The following is a 20,866-nucleotide window of genomic DNA, read 5'->3' on the forward strand; positions in this document are numbered from 1 at the left end:
TTTTTGTCGTTAGAGGGGATAGAGAGTATATATCATTGTTTCTATGCCAACAGATACCTGCATATTGGGTGTTTTCCAACGAGGCGAAGGGAGTGTTAGGACTTTATAGCGAAGGTGTGAAGTAGGTATTTTTAGGTTTACAATGACTGAAGGGAGTGAAAAGACAATCGAAGGTTCCCAGGATGGCCCATCCAAAGCGGTAAATCCGAACCCAGTCCACACAACAGCGCAACAAGCTCTTGGTGAGTACGGTACCGTACCGGTATTGTTACAATGGTAATGCAACGTTCTGTACGCTGTACGGCAGGTGTAGTTGTTTTCCTCTGCGGTAACCTGAGCTCGTACGAATCCCAAATATATGTGCTGTCGTATTTATTTCATCTGGTATATTTCATATCTGACTTTACGTGTATAAATAGTTGCTGAGTTACTGAGTAATGTATCAACGCTTGGTTGTGATCTAGATTGTTCAATTGTATGTCGTACCCGACGGGCCGTAGGAGTACCTGAAACGACCAAATGCGGTCACTTTAATCCACCATCCTACTCGGTCGGCCTATTGCCGCTCTTTGTTATGCGCCTACCTCTGATAATAGTACTTTGAAGATTGGATCATGTTCATTTTGGTATAAATTTAGAAATCTTTCTATTGCAATTTATTTATTATGAAGTACATGCTTAAAAGTAAACAACTAAAAAACCATGGTAATCAATTGAACAGTTCTGTAGATGTTGTGTACCAGACTTGATGGTTGAATACCAGTAATGCAAAGAATTCTTATTAACTCTAAATTGCCCAGCCAAAATTAGCTGTATGATAACTCCGATGACTAAAAACAAAACTACTTGAACATTCAATATAGGTGTACTTCAACAAAAGAAGTAGGACTGCTTCTTCTCCGATCATCTCTTAGACATAGTGTTGAATCACCGTGGCCTGACTCTGAGAACATGGCAAGTAAAATCTGCAGCAAAACTATATCGTTATGAACATCTCTTTACATTCTTATCAATTTTTATTTTGTTGTCATCAAATTCATTGGTGTGACAGGGTTTAAATGTGCTATTTAATACTAATTGATAGTAAAGAAACTCTTAATCCACTTGTTGGTATAATATCGATCTTGTCCGGATTTTTCTAGTTCCTGATATTCATTATTGAAAGCTGCTTCAACAGTGCGGATACAGATATCAACACTAAATTCTTCACAGCTTCTACATCGTCGGTGCCACGTTCAAACTCGGGGAATCCAGTCTTCACGTGCATGGCGAGAATAGAAGTGGAACAGAATCAAATGAACTGGGACAATAATTACAGGCCAGAACATCCCTTGTACAAAACGTCAGCGAGTCTGTACGGAATTTTCCCTGCCACCCACGAGTCTGCTCCCACTACGTTTCATGGGAAATCGCAAAAATTTTCACAGCACCTGGGACAATGCGGCATGTATAGAAATCATTCGCTGAACACTTGGACTGACAAAAGTAAAGTTCATGACTCCCCACATTTATAGACGGTTTTATCACGATGGATAGATAATATCTATATTATATATGTCTAATTGTCGAGGTAAAGCACATGTTGTTATAATATATTTGGAATTGGTTCTTGAGAGACAGTCAAGTATGAAGCCATAGTTGCTAGTTTATGATCTATCAGTACATGTTCCTTGGCTGAGGCAGAAATTCGGCAATTCGATGGTGATCTCAGTTATATTATACACCATGTAATTTCAAGTTGACAGCAGCATCGGCAATATACAATACCAAAACAGCATGCTGCTGAACTCATTATATTGTCTTGAACCGTACGTATTCTGCATGGCGTCCGTGGAAGTTATCTTCTACACGCCTATAGCACTCGTTTTGATTAATTTCATCATAGCCGATGATGAACCAACCTTACTTGCATTGAGTTTCTTGATATTTGTGTAGAACAAGCTGTTCTCTTGTTATCATCTTCAACAGATTGCATTTTCCTCAATGAACATAATTCCATATGCATAGAATCTGACTTGGCTTAATTTAAATAACCGAGGGCCAGGCACAATCTCACACAATCAGTGTAGTCATAGACTGGATTATATTTTCAAGCGGACATATGTACATACATGTGGTAGAGGAATCGCTGCACAATACGCATAAATTAATTCCATATTGAAATTACAATAAAATTTGTGATCCATAACTGTGCAGTATAGAAATTCGAAAGCCTGCATCCTTTATGTGTTAAAAACCTAATGACATATTTGCTTATAGAACTGCACAGAGTTACAACCAATCAGAAATGCCATTATAAGAGTAAGGAGTCAAACACTCTGTGCGTACTGCATACCGCAATGTGTCAGGTTTTCACTCAAACACATGTGGTCTAGGTCTTTTAGTCGGTATTGGATTGAGACCTGACTCATCATAACCCTGGTTCTGAAATAACAAGAGACCAGCAAACTACTACCGCTACCCCTTGAGCAACAAAATGAACACTGCACAAAATATCTTAACATCAATCATACATGATTACATTTATTGTCATGGAAAATTCCATAAGGAAACGTATCACTACATGATATTCGAACGCGATACGATTATTACACCATACCCACATTTATTCTCCACTTCTTGAACTACATAAAAGGATTTTAACGTAAAGACACTCCTTCATCAATCATAAGTCGTCAGGCTACCACTGAATGCATCAGATAAATTGCAGCGTACGGTAGTTGGAACAAGAAAAAGCAATAGAATATAGGCCACCACTATAGAAGTACAACACAAAGATTACGCTCGGTCTTTGAAATAGCTCTTGCTATCGCAGATATTGTATCACGATGCCGGTATCCACGTGGGGAGCAATATATTTCTAGCACAAAGTTTGCAAAGATCACTGATCGTACCAAGGACGGAATATGAAACAGATCAATAAAGTAACCTACGAGCAGGCTCGCGAAGTAAAACAGGGAAGGCACACCAAAAGTAAATGCATTAATTGCGAAGTGAATTTCGATACATCCCGAGCGCATATGCAGCAAGATAGTCGCAAACTTTATGATCATGTCATCACAAGTATGCAATGCATGGTTGCGATGACAGGGCTATTCAGCACGTACACAAATATATTTAAATCCAAATCAGTTTTGCACAGTACGCTTCATTTCAATATACTACCGTATTGGCCGAACGGCACTGAATTTCATAGAAAAGGGTTTGATGAATGCAGAATTTCATTTTTGAAGACAACTGGAACATTATAATCCAGTCAAATTGACAGCGGCAATTACATATCTCTATGTATATAAAATTGTGCATATTTCAACGGCGGCTACACAATTCCACCGAAAGATTTGGCGAAAATGCATAAGGGTCGAAAATTTCACATTTGGTGATATGTGGATATAGAATATTATATTACTGCTGTACACTGAGATTAGCAACATTAGTGTAATATTATCGTCATTGCGAAATTTACAAGTGTCAACCACGCCTTAGTACTAACAATACCAACTGATTGTATCCCATCAATTTCAATTTTCTGCTCTTACTAACTGAATTTCATATTCAAGAAGAGCAATGAGTCGGCACGGCAATTGCATCACCGAATAACACAAACATAATATACAAACGTAGCACTTTTCGTTCGATCACACAATTTCAAAGCAAATAAAGTTATCATTGCGGCAATAATATATAAATACAATAGCTACAAAGTGGTGTAATTGGAATCATAGGAGTCAACATGATTCCAGTAGGCATAGCAGTGTACCTACTGCACTGGCGAGCCAACACTGTATGAAACAATCTTGCAGTAAGTCGTCGGGTTTTTCCAGAACCACATACATTATGCGTTCGATTTTCCAACAGGTTGGCGATGTACTCATGATTGCGAGGTAATAAGGAAACGGATATTAACGAAATGCTCAAGGTAAAATTTATTTCGTGGCGTTGTGATTTGTTGCTTGACAATCGACTGCATCTTTGACGGCACCGTTCGAGTGTCCGTTGGCGATCTTTTCGTCATCCGTGGAATTCTCTTCAACGTCGCTGCGGTCGTCTTTCTCGACCTACAATTACGTCACAATTAAAATAATGAGCTTGAAATCATACACACTAGACCAGGAGCAGCCAACATTTTTCAGCAAACAGCCACATGCGGTTTACAAATGATTGCGTGGGCCAGCACTAGGCGAAACTAATCACTAAATTAAGTAATCATTTTTGTCCGGTCAACACTCGGCCTTACTTGTTGACAAAAAAGTTGGCTGATGTTGAAAATGGCCAACAGGTAGTTTTTGACAATGAGGCAGTGGGCTGGGCTGAAGTGATGAACCTCTTTTGTCTTTTCAGTCACCAGCACCCCAACTTTCACGGCCAGGGCTGTTATTGGCTGTTCTTGATCCATGAAGGTGTTATAGACAAAGCATAGACCATGTCAATTTCTAGGAATGCAAGTGCAGCTAATTCCAAAGTTACGCATGGGCTGCTCAGAACGCTCTCACAGGCCACAGGGTTGGCCACCCCTGCACTAGACATACGAGGGTGATGAACACTTCTGCATTGGTCAGAGATGTTCTCTACGTTCTCGGAGAACTTAACTTGTGTTCGTTCTGTCAACTTGCCACAGATGAGAGGATACTTTCAATTTTAGACAGTATTTCCTATTTAGTCCAAATCTGGTGATTTAATAAGTAGGATAAAAATTGACAACAATTCGAAATTCCAAGTCTGAATACTGCTTCAAACACAAATCCAATTAAAATGTGAACAAAATCAGGTGATTTACTAACAAGTCCGATCAAAATTGAAAATGATTTGGAATTCCAAGTCTCAATACTGCTTCAAACGCATCATAAATCGAATTGAAATGCGACCGCAATCAGATGATTTACTCATAAAAGTCGGATCAAAATTGAAGCTGATTCGAAATTCCAAGTCGAATTACTGCTTCAACAACACCATAAATGAAATTGAGTTGCGGTTGAAATCTTCAAATCCATTTTTCGAATAGAAGTCAAGGCTCACCAATGCTACTTGCACCGCGATCAAAAGTGATTAGTGATTATGCTTCTGGACTAGACTACTCCCACCTGTGCACTTCATTCAGTTACTATGATTTTGAACTTCGAGATAGATTTGAAACATTTTCGTCAGTGAAAAAAGATCGTTCGAACAAGGTGACAGAACGCGCAACCGAAATTATACCCATATTTGGAGCATGAAGTCCTCCAGTATAAACCACAACACTGTTTGCACCTTCACTTTTCCACTTCTGCTCAAACAGCAATAATGACTTGATGGACGCTGGACACCCTCCGGGCAGTATGTAGTACCCTACTAAGTAGCCTAGCCTACTCTATTAAGCCAATACTCCACGACTACTTCCAAAGTTACAAGATGCATCTAAATGTCTAACGTAATGGCTAATGGTGCTGACATGCCATTCAATAGCCATGTTCTGTGATCACGAATACAGGGAATATAGCCACTATACTATATACTACACTGTATTCGAAAGGTCTTGAAATGTAAGTAATTAAGCTATAATGGGACTGCAGAAAGATTAAAGAGCACTGAATTACTGTAGTCTGAAAAAACTAGGCAGTATGTAGTTCGAGTGGAAGATTCATAAGAACTTCGCTACTGGTCATGGATGTACTAGGAGCACGGCTAACCATTGTCATAAATAAGCACTACTTCAATATGCAGTTTTTCACTTTTTCACGATTTATTTAAGATGCATCAGAATCAAATTATTTTCTACCTTCACTTGAATTTGTGTATTCACAACCGAATCTACTCTTAATCGACATTAGTCAGTACTTTAACCACCTCAAAATGTTACATCTACCCTTGGTATGTTGAGTTTCCCAGCACTGGGGCGACTACCAATGTGCTAGTTCCATTAGTAGGCTATATTTGAAGACCTCTACGTGGAATGCGAAGGATTTATATTGTGACGTTTCATCAAAATGCTAATTCTTTCGGTAAGGAGTGTAGTGGCAATTTTGCATGGTAGCGAAGCTCTCTCGCATTTGGGACAAAAGACCAATGACTGAATACATCAGTATGGCCTCAATAAATGACAATTGCAGAATTGGCGTTGATACGCGTCTCATGTACTATGTGCGGCCTACGTCTATGACTCAGTGTACACATAAAGCGCTGGATTTGAATCTCAACTTGGAAAGAATCACACAATTACTTCAGAAATCAAAGGCAAGAAACGATTGACACAGATCGCGCGGCAATGAAAATGAAATTACCTGATACGACAAGACCCACACACAATTTCCGAAACGTCAATTACATGAGCTTTCATCCGTTCGAAACCGTACACTCCATCATGCCATTCATTCACGTGGTTTCCAACATAAACACATACATGCTGTACTAAGCGTCATATTGCAGGAATATCGCAGGAGAAACTAACATCATATAGCTGTCACGTTAATTTTAAAATACCTTTCACGGCGACAAGCCCACACTTCCAGCCAACGACCTACGATGCTGCGTCACGTGCTGGCTTCAAGGATGCATAACACACGGCATGACGTCGAAGCTAAAGCCAAAGTCATCACATCTACCAGCACACTAGGGTTAGTAGCTACTGAGCAACATTCTGGTTAGTCACACCGTCGACCGCGCTACATTGCTTACTCAGCCACACTAAACGCCACACAATGTCACACATGCGTCATCGATACTGACGAATGCAGACAGATATTCACGTCGCGCATTTGACCTGCACAGATCTGAACGTTGATTTTCATGTTAATATCATTAAGTTTGAGACCGAGACATATACACATTAGATATGAGCTCTTTGAATATCCCACCTGCACCCTTAAAAACGCACAATAGACAGCGCAGTTTGAAATCATGAACCAAATACAAACTTGCTTATACGGTCCAATTTTACAACTAGGCATATCTAGTGCCACGAAATGGCACGCGCACGTCGCGCAGCAGGCGACATCACACCAGATCTCATCAAAATTGTAATTATGTATATCTACTCTGGATCCTTTAATTGGCTCATCATCCTAATCAATCTAGTTGCTGCTACAATGACCAAAAGTTTGATCCCCTGTTTTTGGGGCCTGACGCTAAGAAGACGTAGGAGGCGCACAAGAGGTACCAGAAGTTTCAACCAAGGTGCTTGACAGCAAAATAAGTAACAATACGTGGAAGTGTGATTTCAGGTAGAGAGATTAAAAGTAAGACAGAACGTGCTAAGCGAGGACTGAGCAATCAACGGTCGTTGAGAAAAATGTGTGGGGGGGGGGGGCACAAGAAAATACTACTATGCATTGTCTGGTTCCAGGATTTATTTTTGTTGTTAGATTCACCCTTTGAGTGAAGCCGTACAAGGGGAGAAGTGACCACACAACGTAGTCTCTAACTACGGGTCTGCCCGGACTTAGCCTGTGACCTGCGACTTAGCCTGGTGTGAGCGTTAGATAACTTGATGCAAGATTTATAATGTTATCATCATAAATGCTTCAATGTTGTGAGATAATTTGCTTACTGCAGATCAAATGCTCCCCCTAAGGTGAAATGGTCATTTGCCAGATATGAATTTGCGAGGACACCAGCAGGCCTCGCTGAAAGCGTCAGTAAATAACAGCAATATCATGATGCATTAAAGAATATGCGATGAAGAATTTCGATTCATTACAGAAACACGTTCGGTGCTTGAATCAGAATGAATGAAAATCATGTCATTGCATGACAAATTAATCAGAAACCTACAATGATAAATGTCCATGCCTAAACCGAGGAATTGAATAATATATTCATACAGAAATAAACCTGAATATTTTCGGCTGAAACTGGTCGGAGATAATTGTCAGCAACTTAGTAGAGAATTGAAAATAACATTGTATATCAACACCAAATATGTTGTCACAGGCAATGCTTGACAGGAGTAAAAATTCTAATAATCGAGGCGAAGAGACGGCTCAACCTCAATATAGTATTTTGGATTGTACACAAACTCCTTCTGTTGGCACAAACTATGTTGACAAATTTTATGCGACCGTTGATACACAAAGTTATATTCATTTCTCTTCTAGATGCTGGTGATTACGCCTGACGAGTGTTAGTAGAAAATATTTGGGTTTATTTCTATATGAGTATATTATTCAATCGTGTATTGAGTTCCGTACCTTTAAGAATCTCTTCAAACTAAGGAACCGCTATTATTCATAATTCAATCCTCAAATGCAAGCTCAAGCGTAGAGACAAGGCGGTAGCAACAGATTTTATGATCGAAATGGACACAATTTATCACGTATTTACCGCGAAAAATTTTTCAGCAATCATAGCATTCAACGAATTATTCCTGAACGACGGCGATCTCAAAAGCATGCGTCACAGAATCATCTGTCCAAATTCCCGATGAATCTACCGAGACGATTGCACGAAACAGACACGCAGGCATCTCACCGTCCATACTCACGTAGTCAGATACACAATATCGTTACGGGTACGCCAGCGACAACAGGGGGTACACAGCACAGAACAATCGGGCACGCGCCTCCTCAAAAATTGTATTCTCACCCTTACCTTTCCGCGGACGATCATGAAAAAGGCCATACGTAATATCAGATAGGACCAGAAGATGTGTAGGCCCTGCAGGACCATCAGGAGCCCGTTGAAAAAGTAGTACGGGGGGCATGTGTTGAGGATCCACGTCGACTTGATCAGGGTGGTGTGGATGATCCTGCAAAAGAGAACAGTAGGCTACCGGTGATGTGAACACGGTTTACGAATTCGGCATTTTATATCCGTGCACCCGCAATAGCAATGATAAACGTGGAAAGTTACGTGTCTCATCTTAGGTTAGTGTAATCCGGTGCTTCTTAACCTTTTTTCTAGGACACGCCACTAAATTTCTCAGAGTGGTTGCGTGGACCCCCTAACCTCGAAATTTTGAAAGCTGGTGACTGAAAAAAATGCCATCCCAGTCCTAATAATGGCCATCTGGCTGTCTAGAAAGCTACCTGATGACTAAAAAAGGTTATCACTATTGCTTGTGGCCTATGGTGATCAAAATTATGGACGTAAGTGATCAGTATATCCTAGAGCAGGTGTGCGCAAAGTGCAATGTTCCCACAAATCAATTGAAACGAGGTTGCTGCTGAACACGTTTACCATTTTTTAGTCAGCTGATGCTTGACCATGATTCAACACGCCAAATTTGCTTTAAACCTGCCAAAACCAAAGGTATCAACCATTTTAGTCTGGACAATGATACATTGAGAGTTAAAAATTGAGGCAGAAGTGGTCAGAGCTGCCTTGTAAAAAGTGTAACCGGGCCTGCTTCCGAAAGGGTTTGGGCACCTCTGTCCTAGAGCTTTGAAGTGACACCCACCCTTTTTTAGTCAACATGGGCTTGAGATGGAAAAAGTACGTAGTTTTTCATTAATCAGGCAGTTTTATACCTTAGGAGGGGTGGAATTTTGGCTTGAATATTGGGTAGAGGTTCATGGGTTTGAAAGTATTGGGAATAAGTGACTTGCTACAGGTTTTGACCACTACCACCCATCATGATATCACTGCAACTCCCTAAATGACATAGAGTAGTCAAGGACATGACAAGGCCTTTTTGTGGCCAGCGCTGTTCGGATTGATGCAGAAATTAATCTCATTGTATCGGAAGGGGTTTTGCATGTTATATATCATCAATAATAGTGGTGTCATTGACAGCATCACCTAGTTATTCATTCAACCAATTTCGGTAAATTACAGGTTAAATCAAAGTTAAATTACGCTGAAGTGTGGCATAATGTTTATGATACTTGAGTCTCACTGCAACAACGATAGTACACGTTCCTTACAGCAATCAGTAACAGGAAACCATTAATTTTGATAGCAATCACGTCGGAAGACGATAAAAGCTTTTGCTCAAAGGTCAGATTTACAACCACCACCTGGAGGAGTGTCTTGGCTGCAAAAACGAGAAATATTCCTACACACAAAAGCAGGCATTCCAATAAATAGAGTCACCATGAAGAGTGTGTCTAATACGGTGAATATTCATACTTATTTTGATCTAATGGCAATTGCAATGTGAGGATAAGTTGAGGGGGCTGACAAAAAGACTGCTAAATTCGTGTATTCATCCATTTGCATGGTACTCGTTTGAATTTGACGAGATATTTGACATTTTGTCAACTATCCATTAATTAATTCGCAAAATAAACCAATAGGACTTGATGATAATGCAGTCAAGATTGGCGGAAACTTTGCTTTGGCTTCGGGATGGAAGGCTTGGTGATTACAGAACCACAACAGGAATTTTCATAAAACACCCCCTTCACAAAGTTCTGTATATATATAATGAAGTTTAAACAGGTGACATATTCCAATTATTCATGTTGTGGTTCTGATCACCATTCACCGACCGATCACGAAGCATAAGTACAATTACTACTAATATCAATGACAACGACAATAACATTGGGTAGTATTATTATGGGCCTGTAGCCTATATATATATGCAACAATGTTGTTATGCTTGGTATTGAGCCCTTGGACATGTCCAACATATTAATGAAGCAATATCTAATGAGCCAAGATTTGCTTTCCACACGAATGCAATGGCACCTCAACAAGACCCATTGGAAACTTGAGCAGTTATCAGTAAAATCAATTTAGACTTCTCCTCATTGAAGTATCGAAGTTTCTCGAGTTTGAACAGGCCTATATGTTTATCAGATATTGACATCAACCGAAACTATTGATATTACCGCTGTCTTAATATTTTATTAAAATCCAACTACTTAGCATGGACGAAGAAACAGTTATTATTTGAGTTGGGAGCCATGGCTTCCTTTGCATACCGACATTTACTACTAGTTTGATCATTTTGAAATTAACCACTTCTTTCATACATTCAATAGCCCGGTAACAAGGTAAACAGAACTAGCTATCTATACACCATTACCCAAATACGAAGTGTGAAACAGCTAGAGTCGTGTCGGCAAACTATTCACTTACCAAAACGGGAATATAACTAATCTTGAAACCAAAAACGTAACAGCGAAAAATACAAATACGATGTCTGCGAGCACGTTGCATTTCGTGTAGATGAAACATTTCGCCAACTCCAGAAAGACGTCAGATATATCATGTACGACCATGACCAAGGTGCCAGCCCGCACGTAATTTGCCACATAAGAAAATACGATTAGTCCCAGCGTGGCAACGTGATGGATTAGCTGTTCATTGAAATCCTAAAAAAAAATTAGGAAATGTATCAATAGTGGCGGATGAGGTATCTGTGAACAAATCACATGAAATAATGAACACAAAAGATCTTCAGATCACTTACGGGCAATAAATTTTACAAACGTAGCCGTTGCATTTACACTGGTGACTATAACCTTTTCAGTTTATTGCTTCTTGTTGAGTTAGTGGGAATATATAATGTAATAGAATTCAAGGTGGGGACAGTGTTATAGTTTAGCAGCTGAATTGCTACAAGACAAGCTACAAGAGATCAGCAGCATTGCCATAACGTGAAGCTTTTAATCATGAGTGCCAGAGAACCAGACAAGAGCATGGTGCGTTATCAGTTGACCTTTGAATGGAATAAGGCGCAAGTTCATAGGCTATAACTCGATACTTGGCAACACATTCTTAATTCTGTTGATATTCAGACATATACTTTATGGGAACTGACATTGACACATTTGTGCCTTTAAAACTGCAGCTGTTACCATTTGATATCAATTCACTGGTTAATCAATCAGGTATCATCTCACATTTGATGCGAAAAGAGAAACGACAGCTTCACTCTCTAGCAGTGTGAATTTTGTGAACTGTGTATGCTTGTGATCTACTCTCTCTTGCGATCCACTAATGGACTTGTTAAAGTTCTGTAGCTTCACTTCTGAAAAATTCATAAGTCCTCATATCAACGAAGTCACTGCTAAATCTGGACTAGTGGATATTCAGCAGATGCTTGCCGTGACACTAAGCCGACATCCTTTCAGCTAGCTGAGCTAGTGTTCCTCATCTTAAGCCACACATCATCTTTTTGAACTACATCAACACATCCTTGCCATACTTTCAAAACTCTCTTCCGGCCATGACAAAACCAGGGGTACTTCCGGAATCCGGTCTGAGATATTCGTCCACTGTACACCGCCTGCAACGTTTAAAATGTTCAGTCAAAATTACCAACAGCAAAACAGCAGTCATTTACTACCAAGTAAAGTTGAGATTTCCGCAGCGATCAGCTTTACGAATATAATTATGAATAATACATTGTTCTAAAACATAGGAACAGCTAGCAGCTATAGGCAGGAAATAGATCTAGAACTATACATCTTACAGTCAAATTTGCCCTTGTCCAATCGCATCAGGATGATGCAACTCATAGAACCGTGTGAGGTATGCCGAGACATTAATTTTCATTATGGAAAGAGCAATCTCACCAATCACAAAGTACGACGAATTGGAAGTATCTTGCCAAAACAAGTTACCCACCAAAAGTAAAAAGCACTATGCAGTACACATCAAAAGCTCAAATTTACAGTGATAAAAAAGCTTTGGATGTTGGATCTATCTTTTCCCACTCTGCTGTGACCGGAAAATGATGAACATTCTCAATGATTCCAATAACAATCGAGCTTTGAAGGCAGGTAATTGAAGCTCGTGCATGCAGTTTGGATAGTCATCGGTTTAGTTAGCTAGTTGCAAGAAGCAGTTAGTATTGACCTCTCGGATACGCACTCATATAGTTTCTGACGGGTTAGGCTTCTACTTGCAACAATACAGGATTTTATTCAGAGTCAGATAAGAAATCCATAAAACGCAATAGCCATGGTTCACTAGACATATTATTTTCACCACACGAATGATTCTCACAGGGTAATACACACACATAGACCATAGATCTATCAAATACAGAACATGACCACCTACTTCACAGACAATAGGCCTAATAATAATTCATAAAATATGAATTCCCTCTGCAGATAAAACATAACAGTCAACTTGAAATTACCTTTCTTTTAACATCTGTCATGACCGAAAAAAGCAGAGACGTGTAGAAACTCGCTTCCAGCATGTAGTAAATGTAGGTTGGTGTTTCCAGAGTCTGACGCGGATATCCCACCCAGCATTGTAGATTGTCCCAGAACCAAGGCGTCTGAGTAAAGAATTGCACATCTTCGATATCTCTCAAGGTGAAGTCAGATAGCTGACCGTACAGTACTTAATGCTTTTTGTGTGGAAATGTAAATTAAGTGTCTTGAAGTACGGTAACCGAAGTCTGTTGTTTACCTAGTCTGTTTGTGAAAGGTGGAAATTTAACTGGAACTAGGATTCTGCCCATTCTGGATTCCCTATAGGCCTAGTACTGTAACTTATCTCAATTTCTAGTGATAAAGCCTTTTATAAGATATATGAGCCATTTATAGTCAAGACCAATAAATTTGTTGTGGTAGCTTATTACCGCATTAAATTGTATAGGCTACTATAAGTGCTTAGTGCTTAGTACAACATCACATCACAAAATGTTTGTAGATCGTGCATAACAAGTATAGATCTGTCCGTGTAAACAAGAAAGCCTGACAATTTGGTCACAGTACGTCAGTAATATTTCCACATTCCTTACCTGCCACAGTGTTACCATCCCAAAAGTGAAAACACCGGTGTAAAAAACGAATCTCCAACTGAAATAGGAAATAGATGCTAGATTACATGGGACGCTTGGCACCACCTCCTATACCAGGGATCGAGAAACTGTTTGGTCAAGGGAGCCCTAATGACCCTATATTTCAATTGAATTTCCCTAAGAGCCATTCAGCCGCGCCATATAAAATTATAACAATTCCAATGAACCACGAAGTCACAAACGAAGAGCCCTCAAAAATCAATCCAACAATACTGAAGACCCTCTCACTTAAAAGAGTTGTGGGGGTGACGACATCATCGAACAGGATTACAGGATGATACATATCGACCAGTGTTGGCCATTGGCCAATACCGATTTCTATGAATGAAAATATTGCTCCAATAAAGCGGCTGATATTTTGGAATGATGATAAGAAGAAAATGTAGGATGGTAAGTCGAAGTTTAAGAACAGAACATATTGAATTTGGTGTGTGCACCGTGTATTAAGCACAACGTGACTGCTCAAAATAAAAAATTCTTCTTTCCAGACGACTGTCCATAACGCGAGGTCAATTTCACTAACCTGAAGAGCAAACACTGCACATTCCTAACTGCACCTAAACAATTAATGATGCTTTGAATTCTTGCCAGCATACAGCACAGACTATAGTATATGCTATGGTAGATGTTTTGCTACAAAAGACATGTTTCATTATGAAGTCTACTAATACATTTAGCAAATTTGTGGGCAATAGGTAAAATTCCCATCAACAAAGGCAGCAGAAAGCTGGGAGTATGATTTTAAAGAACAGTCATTGAGGTGGGCTCCTAAAAGAGGTGAAAAAGAATCACAAAATTCCAACTACCAGTGTATTGTTTGTTTAAGGAATGACTATGAATCTTTGGCACTGGTCTAACATTATTTACTGACTATGTCTCCTGTACATATAAAATTATAGAAATACATATGAAAGCAGTAGAACGAATCACAGAATACAATGGGTTCCTTCAGTTATGTGGATTTAGACATTGGAATACACCAGTGGTTCTCGACAGGTGCGCCATGGCACACTAGTGTGCCATTTACATCTAGCAAGGGTGCCGCAAGATTTCTTTGAAATTCTCAAATTACACGCGAAATAATTCTATAATAATAATAAGTCAATAAAAAAAACGATCAATAATCTAAATCGGGTTCGATGTGAAGTTTGCACATTTGACATATCAAAATTGCTGTCATGCAGGCAATTAATATCCCCCGCTAATTCGATTTACCCGATATATCGCATGCTTTGAAGTTTTGCAAAATACGTTGATTAATCATCTTGACTAATCATCACAGTGAAGACAGACATTGCAGCGCCTGCGTGACAATGAAATTTTCGAATCCTTATTGTCTTCCTAATCACAAGTGAGAAATGAACTCCTTTGGAAGTGATGTTCACGCTTTCATTACAAAAGTTTACTTACCGGCAGAGAAATATTAAAATGAAGAAGTTTATTTTGAAAGAAAAAAAGTCAGTGGTGATGATCTTGGCAGTAAAGAAATAAGTGGAGATACATATTAAGTTGGACTCGAGTCATTGCGCACGACTCGGACCAACTCATAGGACTTGAAACTCAGGCGGCCAAGACCAACATTTCATTGTAGTTTCGAAGAATAGTAAAGAAACCATACTACTGGTATTACGTCTATTGGCACTGGTACTTGAAAATGCGACAGTAAACTGTTAAAAGTGAGGAAAATTATGATATTATGAATGCGAACCATTCGATATCACCAAATAGAGTTATAAATATGGGTTTAACAAGACTTCAACTCGAAACTGAGCAGTCAACGCTATGACTCGAGTCATACCATGACTCGGATTCGACACTCTGCTCAATGACTTGGACTTGACTTGGTGGTGAATTGAAAATGACTCGACTTGACTCGAGTCAAAACTATAAAAGTGAGATTGACTTGTGACTCGAAGCCTTGTGACTTGGTTACAACCCTGGTACATATCGCGACAGTTATCTAAATATGGGCATCACTTGGTGTGATGATGAATGTACAAGATTACATTTTCTGTCATTCAAAATTGTCAACTGAAGCTATAGTGCCAAGTAAATTGAAAAGGAACTTTTTAAAAAGTATATGCACTTGTCTGACAAACCGCTGAGCTATTTCAAAACCACTTTGCTAGTGTGCCGCTAACTATTTTTCATTTTGAAAGGGTGCCGTAAGTCCAAAAAGGTTAAGAACCACTGGATTACACAAATATGTTAAAAGCTGTTGCTCTTGGTAAGTAAAGCGACTGAATACCTCAACTCACCAAGCACTGTTCATCCAGCAACATTTGAAAGTATCTCTAAAGCTGTTATTTCCTTACATCTGTATACATTTACTGTTGTTTCATTAGTAGGCTTACATACTAGGGTTGAGTCGGGACTTGCGGGGATTTACTGCTCCTTACCTTGCCTCACAAAACTTCGTCTGCAAAGATGGTCTTTGCATGTTGCGTCGCCTTCGGAACCATCGCCGTAATTTCAAAGTTGACCAATCAAGCTGCTTCGCAAGTCCATCGATTTCTTTCTATGAATATGAAAAAAAGCGGCTTGGAAGAATAACTCACAGGAGAAGCATTCAGAACAATCATAAGTACAACCAGACCGATATCTGTCTACTGTCTCCATGTAGGTATATAAGTATCGGTTTTACATCTTTCTTACAATAATTCCAAGTGTGAGCTGTTGGATTGATTGGGAATATAGGTGTTCACTTGTTGGTGAAGCCACTGGAAAATTGCGTTTTCCTAACTGCAAATATGTTTGTTGCATTGGAAGACTACTCACATCCGCAGTTTAATTGTAAATAAATCAAGTTTTTATGGGATAAATTTATCAAATCACCACCACTAATAAGATGCTATATAGTTAAAAGATGTCACATTTTTTAGATATCTGCAGACAATATTGGTTTTATCGGTCAAAAATGTGTTGCATATCAGAATTTAAGTCAATGTCTGATATTGATCGCCGAATCGGGCTCTGGTCATAAGTAATTACATGCTTCGAATTTTATTCACTGATTTTATTGCATTGGAGTTTATTCTCACCTAATTGAACTAGAAGCAGAGGCGTAGTCAAAATAATAATTTGAAGGGGGCGTCAGAATATTACATTGAACAAATGACATCGCAGTCCCAGAATCCAAAATTTGTGAGAATTCAAATCGCATTCCGACCTCATATGGCCGTGCCACTAGCTAGAAGTCAAGTCGGAAAGGAATTCGACTAGGCCTATAAAGCAGGCAAACCCAAACCATCTTCGTTTCTCTGGGTTAATTTAGCATCAGTAATACTTTCATGTTCAGCATTTGTTATTGCAAGTGCTTATTCAATGACTATTTATAAATAGAAATCGTATACTTCAATCTTTCCCTACTCAGTTCAGAACCAACATGCAAGAAGAATACACAGTACGGTATACAGTTTAATCAGAGCCCTTTAATCCGATACAGTCCATACAAGTCACATATCGCAGGATATAAATGACTTGTAAAGAAAAACAAAGAATTCATAAGCATAGACAAAACACCTATTGCTGACTCAACCGAACTCATTAATTGGCCTAGTATTTGAAATACATTAGTAGGCATTGCTTCAGTTTTCACAAATAGGCCTACCTTAAATTCACATCCAGCAATAAAGTAGAGACTCTTAACATTTTATTCTTATCCATTTCCTAGGTATGTACTGCATCATGTGTAGTATCTAGATAAATTCCATGTCAACTGCTTCAGTGACAAAATTATGTACAGAGTATGTAGGAAACGCAGACTCACAGTAGAGTTTGAATTGAAGGGTATATCTCTTATTATTATTGAAGGGGCTGATATCGACAGAGGAATCAAAATTTCAGCTGTTGCTAACAATGCAAAAAGTATGACTAAATCTGCATCAGAACAGGAAAGGAAATTGAAGTCAGATATTGAGCAGGAAATATCTGTAACAGTAAATAGGTTATCAATCAGTAGTACGGCATATAGGCAAAGCACATGAGCTGTGCAATATAATTTCAGTGCTTGTAGAACACAGATAATTAAAATATATTATGAAATGCGTTAATGCGGCGTAATGGCATTGACATTGCATATTTGCATCACTGATAAATTCTAAGGACTGATTACGCTACACCCAATACCAGCTAAACATCTATATTTTCGAAGTTGACCATCATTCTTCAAAAGTTGAGAAACCCACAACAGCAATTACATTGCTGAATAAGCTGATTATAAGGTCAAGTACCATACAGTAATTGATTGTTTACGATGGAGTAACTTGCACCTCTTTTTGAGTTTACTCAGTAATAGCACAACACTTGACATTCTTCAACATGCGATGTCGATTTTCCTAACACAAATTTCTCTAAGTAAATACTAACTTTATGTCAACAGCTGTAGTAATTAAAAATCCAGGCAACATTAGATAGCCGTATTACGCAACAATTATTCAGGGCATGGACAATATATGAAGTAAATATTCGATGCAAATAAATAACGAGTTCAATGCGATATCAGCCAAATATATAACATTGTCACTGTGAACAGGGTTGAGAGAAGTCATTCGGCGATCAAAGTAATGAATGCTACAGTTCTGCAATAAAATAGATATACTGCCAGGATCTGTATTTGTATCATTGAGATAGAGTCAATTAACATTACACATCTTATCAAGATTTGATAGCTAGCATTTGACTATATATATAACACACCCCGTAATTTAGTCTACCAAACCACTATGACACACGATCCTCAAGACGTGGATTGCAGGTCACATATTGTACATCAGTTCATATACGCAGTGTTCTCAAACGTACTAGTTCACACATATTCCACTTAAGTCTAACTAGAATGCAAAGTCTATCTGAAACACAACTAATACTAACGGTAAAACAAATATATCAAAACAGATGATAGCTCATCACATTTAACTTGGATATAGTACTTTCAGATTTCGGATTATTATACTAAATATACAAACCTGACATGGATGCTTGGATTTTGTCAAAAAATAGTTTTCTAAACGACTGTTGGGTTGGGGGTTCTTTCTTTCGGAGCCATCAGATACGTGACATCTCTTGGCAATTGGTAACGCAACAAGCCTGAAGAATAAAGTAAATCAATCATGGCTTCCATGCCCGGGTAAATCGGTACCGGGTGGGTTATGGCAGGAAATTCCTCTGCAATAATACTACTGATCTACAGACCCACGCAGTGGATAAGTCACAAGGCTCACTGCCACTGTCACACCATTATTGCTACCCCTACCCCAGTGGCTCAAATTAAGTCTGAGCAACAATGTGCTGCGGTTGAATCAATGCATGCAACAGTTGATGATATTAACGTTGTGCCACCAAAACCAATAGCAACAGTGATTCCATACTGGGGTCAATACCGTACCAATAAATGAGGGAAACATACATTCATAGGTACACATTGTAAAGGAGTCATTGAAGAATGAACAAAGACACCATTCACAGTTTTCCATATGTACAACTATTATAGTAATCATAGCCTTATTAGTCTATTACACGAAGATACTGATATAGTAAGCTAGGATATCATATACTGAATAAATGATTTCTAAACAGTGTTTGTGGTTCAGCACAATGAGTAAGTCACATCGATATTTCCCGGGTGCATGCAATAACATAATAGCAGTAATAATAATCATTACCTTTCAAATACGAGCCGTACAAGATATATCCCAATGGCAAGTATGGGTACATAAAGTAGATCTCTTGGCCTTGCATACGTGAAACCCTCCTTGTCTTCCAAGTCTTTGAATGAAACTCCTATAGGTAACCAAAAATAATCCTGCCATACCCAATCTGATATTCTTTGGAGCAAGCTTTCCGATTCTGCCATCGCCGATTCTTAATCTAGGTCTAGGTTGAACTGTACCTTACAGAACGTATAGATATCATGCGTCAGAAATTCCTGTATACAGATTATCATCCGTCGAACGGAAATGGGGATCCACCAGTACACGAACACATACCAGATTACCAGGATACCAATAAGCCAAGCCAACTATCTCCAGTGCACCGGCGAGCAAATGAATACACCGAAGAGCAAGTGCCCGCTTTATTATTGTACGGATTGGATATACGCAAAACGCAACTACCACACAGTAGCTGTAGTACATATCTGGTGACTTCACGCTTCAGTGACACGGCAACATTAAGGTGATAGCTTTGCAATCAGAGCCAACAGTACCGATTCGAACGGCAGAGGATAATGACGCGCCCCATATAGAAGTATCAACTCGGAACCGTGCGCTCATCCACTATACCGACACTCCTGATGGAGTGATGGGAGGTCAAGAATTATCAACATACAACAAAGAGACTATTAACAATTGGCCCAGCAGAAGATGCATCATCATTTATAACTTTTCCTAAATATTCTAAAACAAGCTTCCGTCAACTCAACCGGTGAATCTGATCACATGGGCTGAGAAAGGATGTTTGATAGTATTATATGTCTATATATAGGTATTTGGCGTCCAGCTAGTTCATTACGACCACGCCCTGGAATGCGGCCGCAGGCAGCATGAGTATAGTCGAAATGCGGCCGTGAATGACAGAAAGGTTGGCCACCCCTGTGGTTTTCGCTCAGTATCATAATCATTTCAAAACACCGCAAGACTGCCATACAATGAAAAGATAGGAGCAGGGTTGTAATGACTCGAGTCATGACTCGATTAGAGTCCGACTCGAGTCACGATTTTCGGATGACTCGACTTGACTCGAGTCATTTTTTGAAAATACGGAAATGACTTGACTCGACTCGACTCGAGTGAATCTGTATATTGACTCGACTTAGACTAGAGTCATTGCGCATGATTGGAACGCTTCGAGCCATCATGGGTTCTTCCGATACTCTTTAAATCCTTAATCCAATCGAAGTTACAATATGGCATCCTCTGTTGGGGGGCTGCTAGTAAAACTGCAAGCGAGCCACTGCAAAAACTACAACATAATTGGTAGGCTACTCCGTATCATAGCTAGGGCACCACAGGGGCCTGGTTGTCCATCCAACAAGTCCCTGCTAAAGAGATTCGTTGTCCTAAACATAGATGATGTGCGGAAACTAAAAATCACCAAGTTTGTGTGTCAGTTCCATTGCGGTCGTTGTCCCGAATATTTCAATGACTTTATTACCTCGGAATCAAAAGCGCACAAGTACAACAC

At 39.2% G+C, this 20,866-nt stretch overlaps 2 protein-coding genes and 1 long non-coding RNA gene across 4 annotated transcripts in view; 2 read left to right on the forward strand and 1 right to left on the reverse strand.

Annotated features, from left to right (window-relative positions):
• The window catches only part of LOC145456459 (uncharacterized), a 183,882-nt gene that overhangs the window by 158,388 nt on the left and 4,628 nt on the right, over positions 1-20,866 (forward strand). The window lies entirely within an intron of this gene.
• LOC145456444 (piercer of microtubule wall 2 protein-like) lies at positions 55-1,615 on the forward strand. Its single transcript, XM_080334568.1, has 2 exons — positions 55-242; positions 1,213-1,615. The coding sequence occupies exons 1-2, from the start codon at positions 143-145 to the stop codon at positions 1,512-1,514; spliced, it is 402 nt and encodes a 133-aa protein (XP_080190694.1). The 5' UTR covers positions 55-142; the 3' UTR covers positions 1,515-1,615.
• On the reverse strand, positions 2,496-13,156 carry LOC145456446 (ceramide synthase 4-like). 2 transcript variants are annotated; one of them, XM_080334570.1, is made up of 3 exons: positions 13,013-13,156; positions 8,557-8,719; positions 2,496-4,058 (listed from the first exon to the last, which is right to left on the reverse strand). In XM_080334570.1, exons 1-3 carry the CDS (start codon positions 13,024-13,026, stop codon positions 3,927-3,929), a joined length of 309 nt encoding a protein of 102 aa, XP_080190696.1. In that variant the 5' UTR covers positions 13,027-13,156; the 3' UTR covers positions 2,496-3,926. The 2 variants fall into 2 exon arrangements, with proteins under 2 accessions (XP_080190696.1, XP_080190697.1); XM_080334571.1 differs by lacking the exons at positions 8,557-8,719; positions 13,013-13,156 and adding an exon at positions 4,238-8,550.

This window comes from Botryllus schlosseri, chromosome 14 (genome assembly GCF_051294905.1).
Source record: "Botryllus schlosseri isolate E-star chromosome 14, Bs_hap1, whole genome shotgun sequence".
NCBI classification, from domain to species: domain Eukaryota; kingdom Metazoa; phylum Chordata; class Ascidiacea; order Stolidobranchia; family Styelidae; genus Botryllus; species Botryllus schlosseri.

Bases quoted from the DNA above. Each gene is read 5' to 3' on its own strand.
- LOC145456444 (XM_080334568.1), top strand. From the start codon at position 143: ATGACTGAAGGGAGTGAAAAGACAATCGAAGGTTCCCAGGATGGCCCA. The intron at 243-1,212 runs GTGAGTACGGTA...AATTCTTCACAG, and splicing joins AACAGCGCAACAAGCTCTTG to CTTCTACATCGTCGGTGCCA.
- LOC145456446 (XM_080334570.1), bottom strand. The intron at 4,059-8,556 runs GTGAGAATACAA...ACGTAATTGTAG, and splicing joins TCGTCCGCGGAAAGGTAAGG to GTCGAGAAAGACGACCGCAG.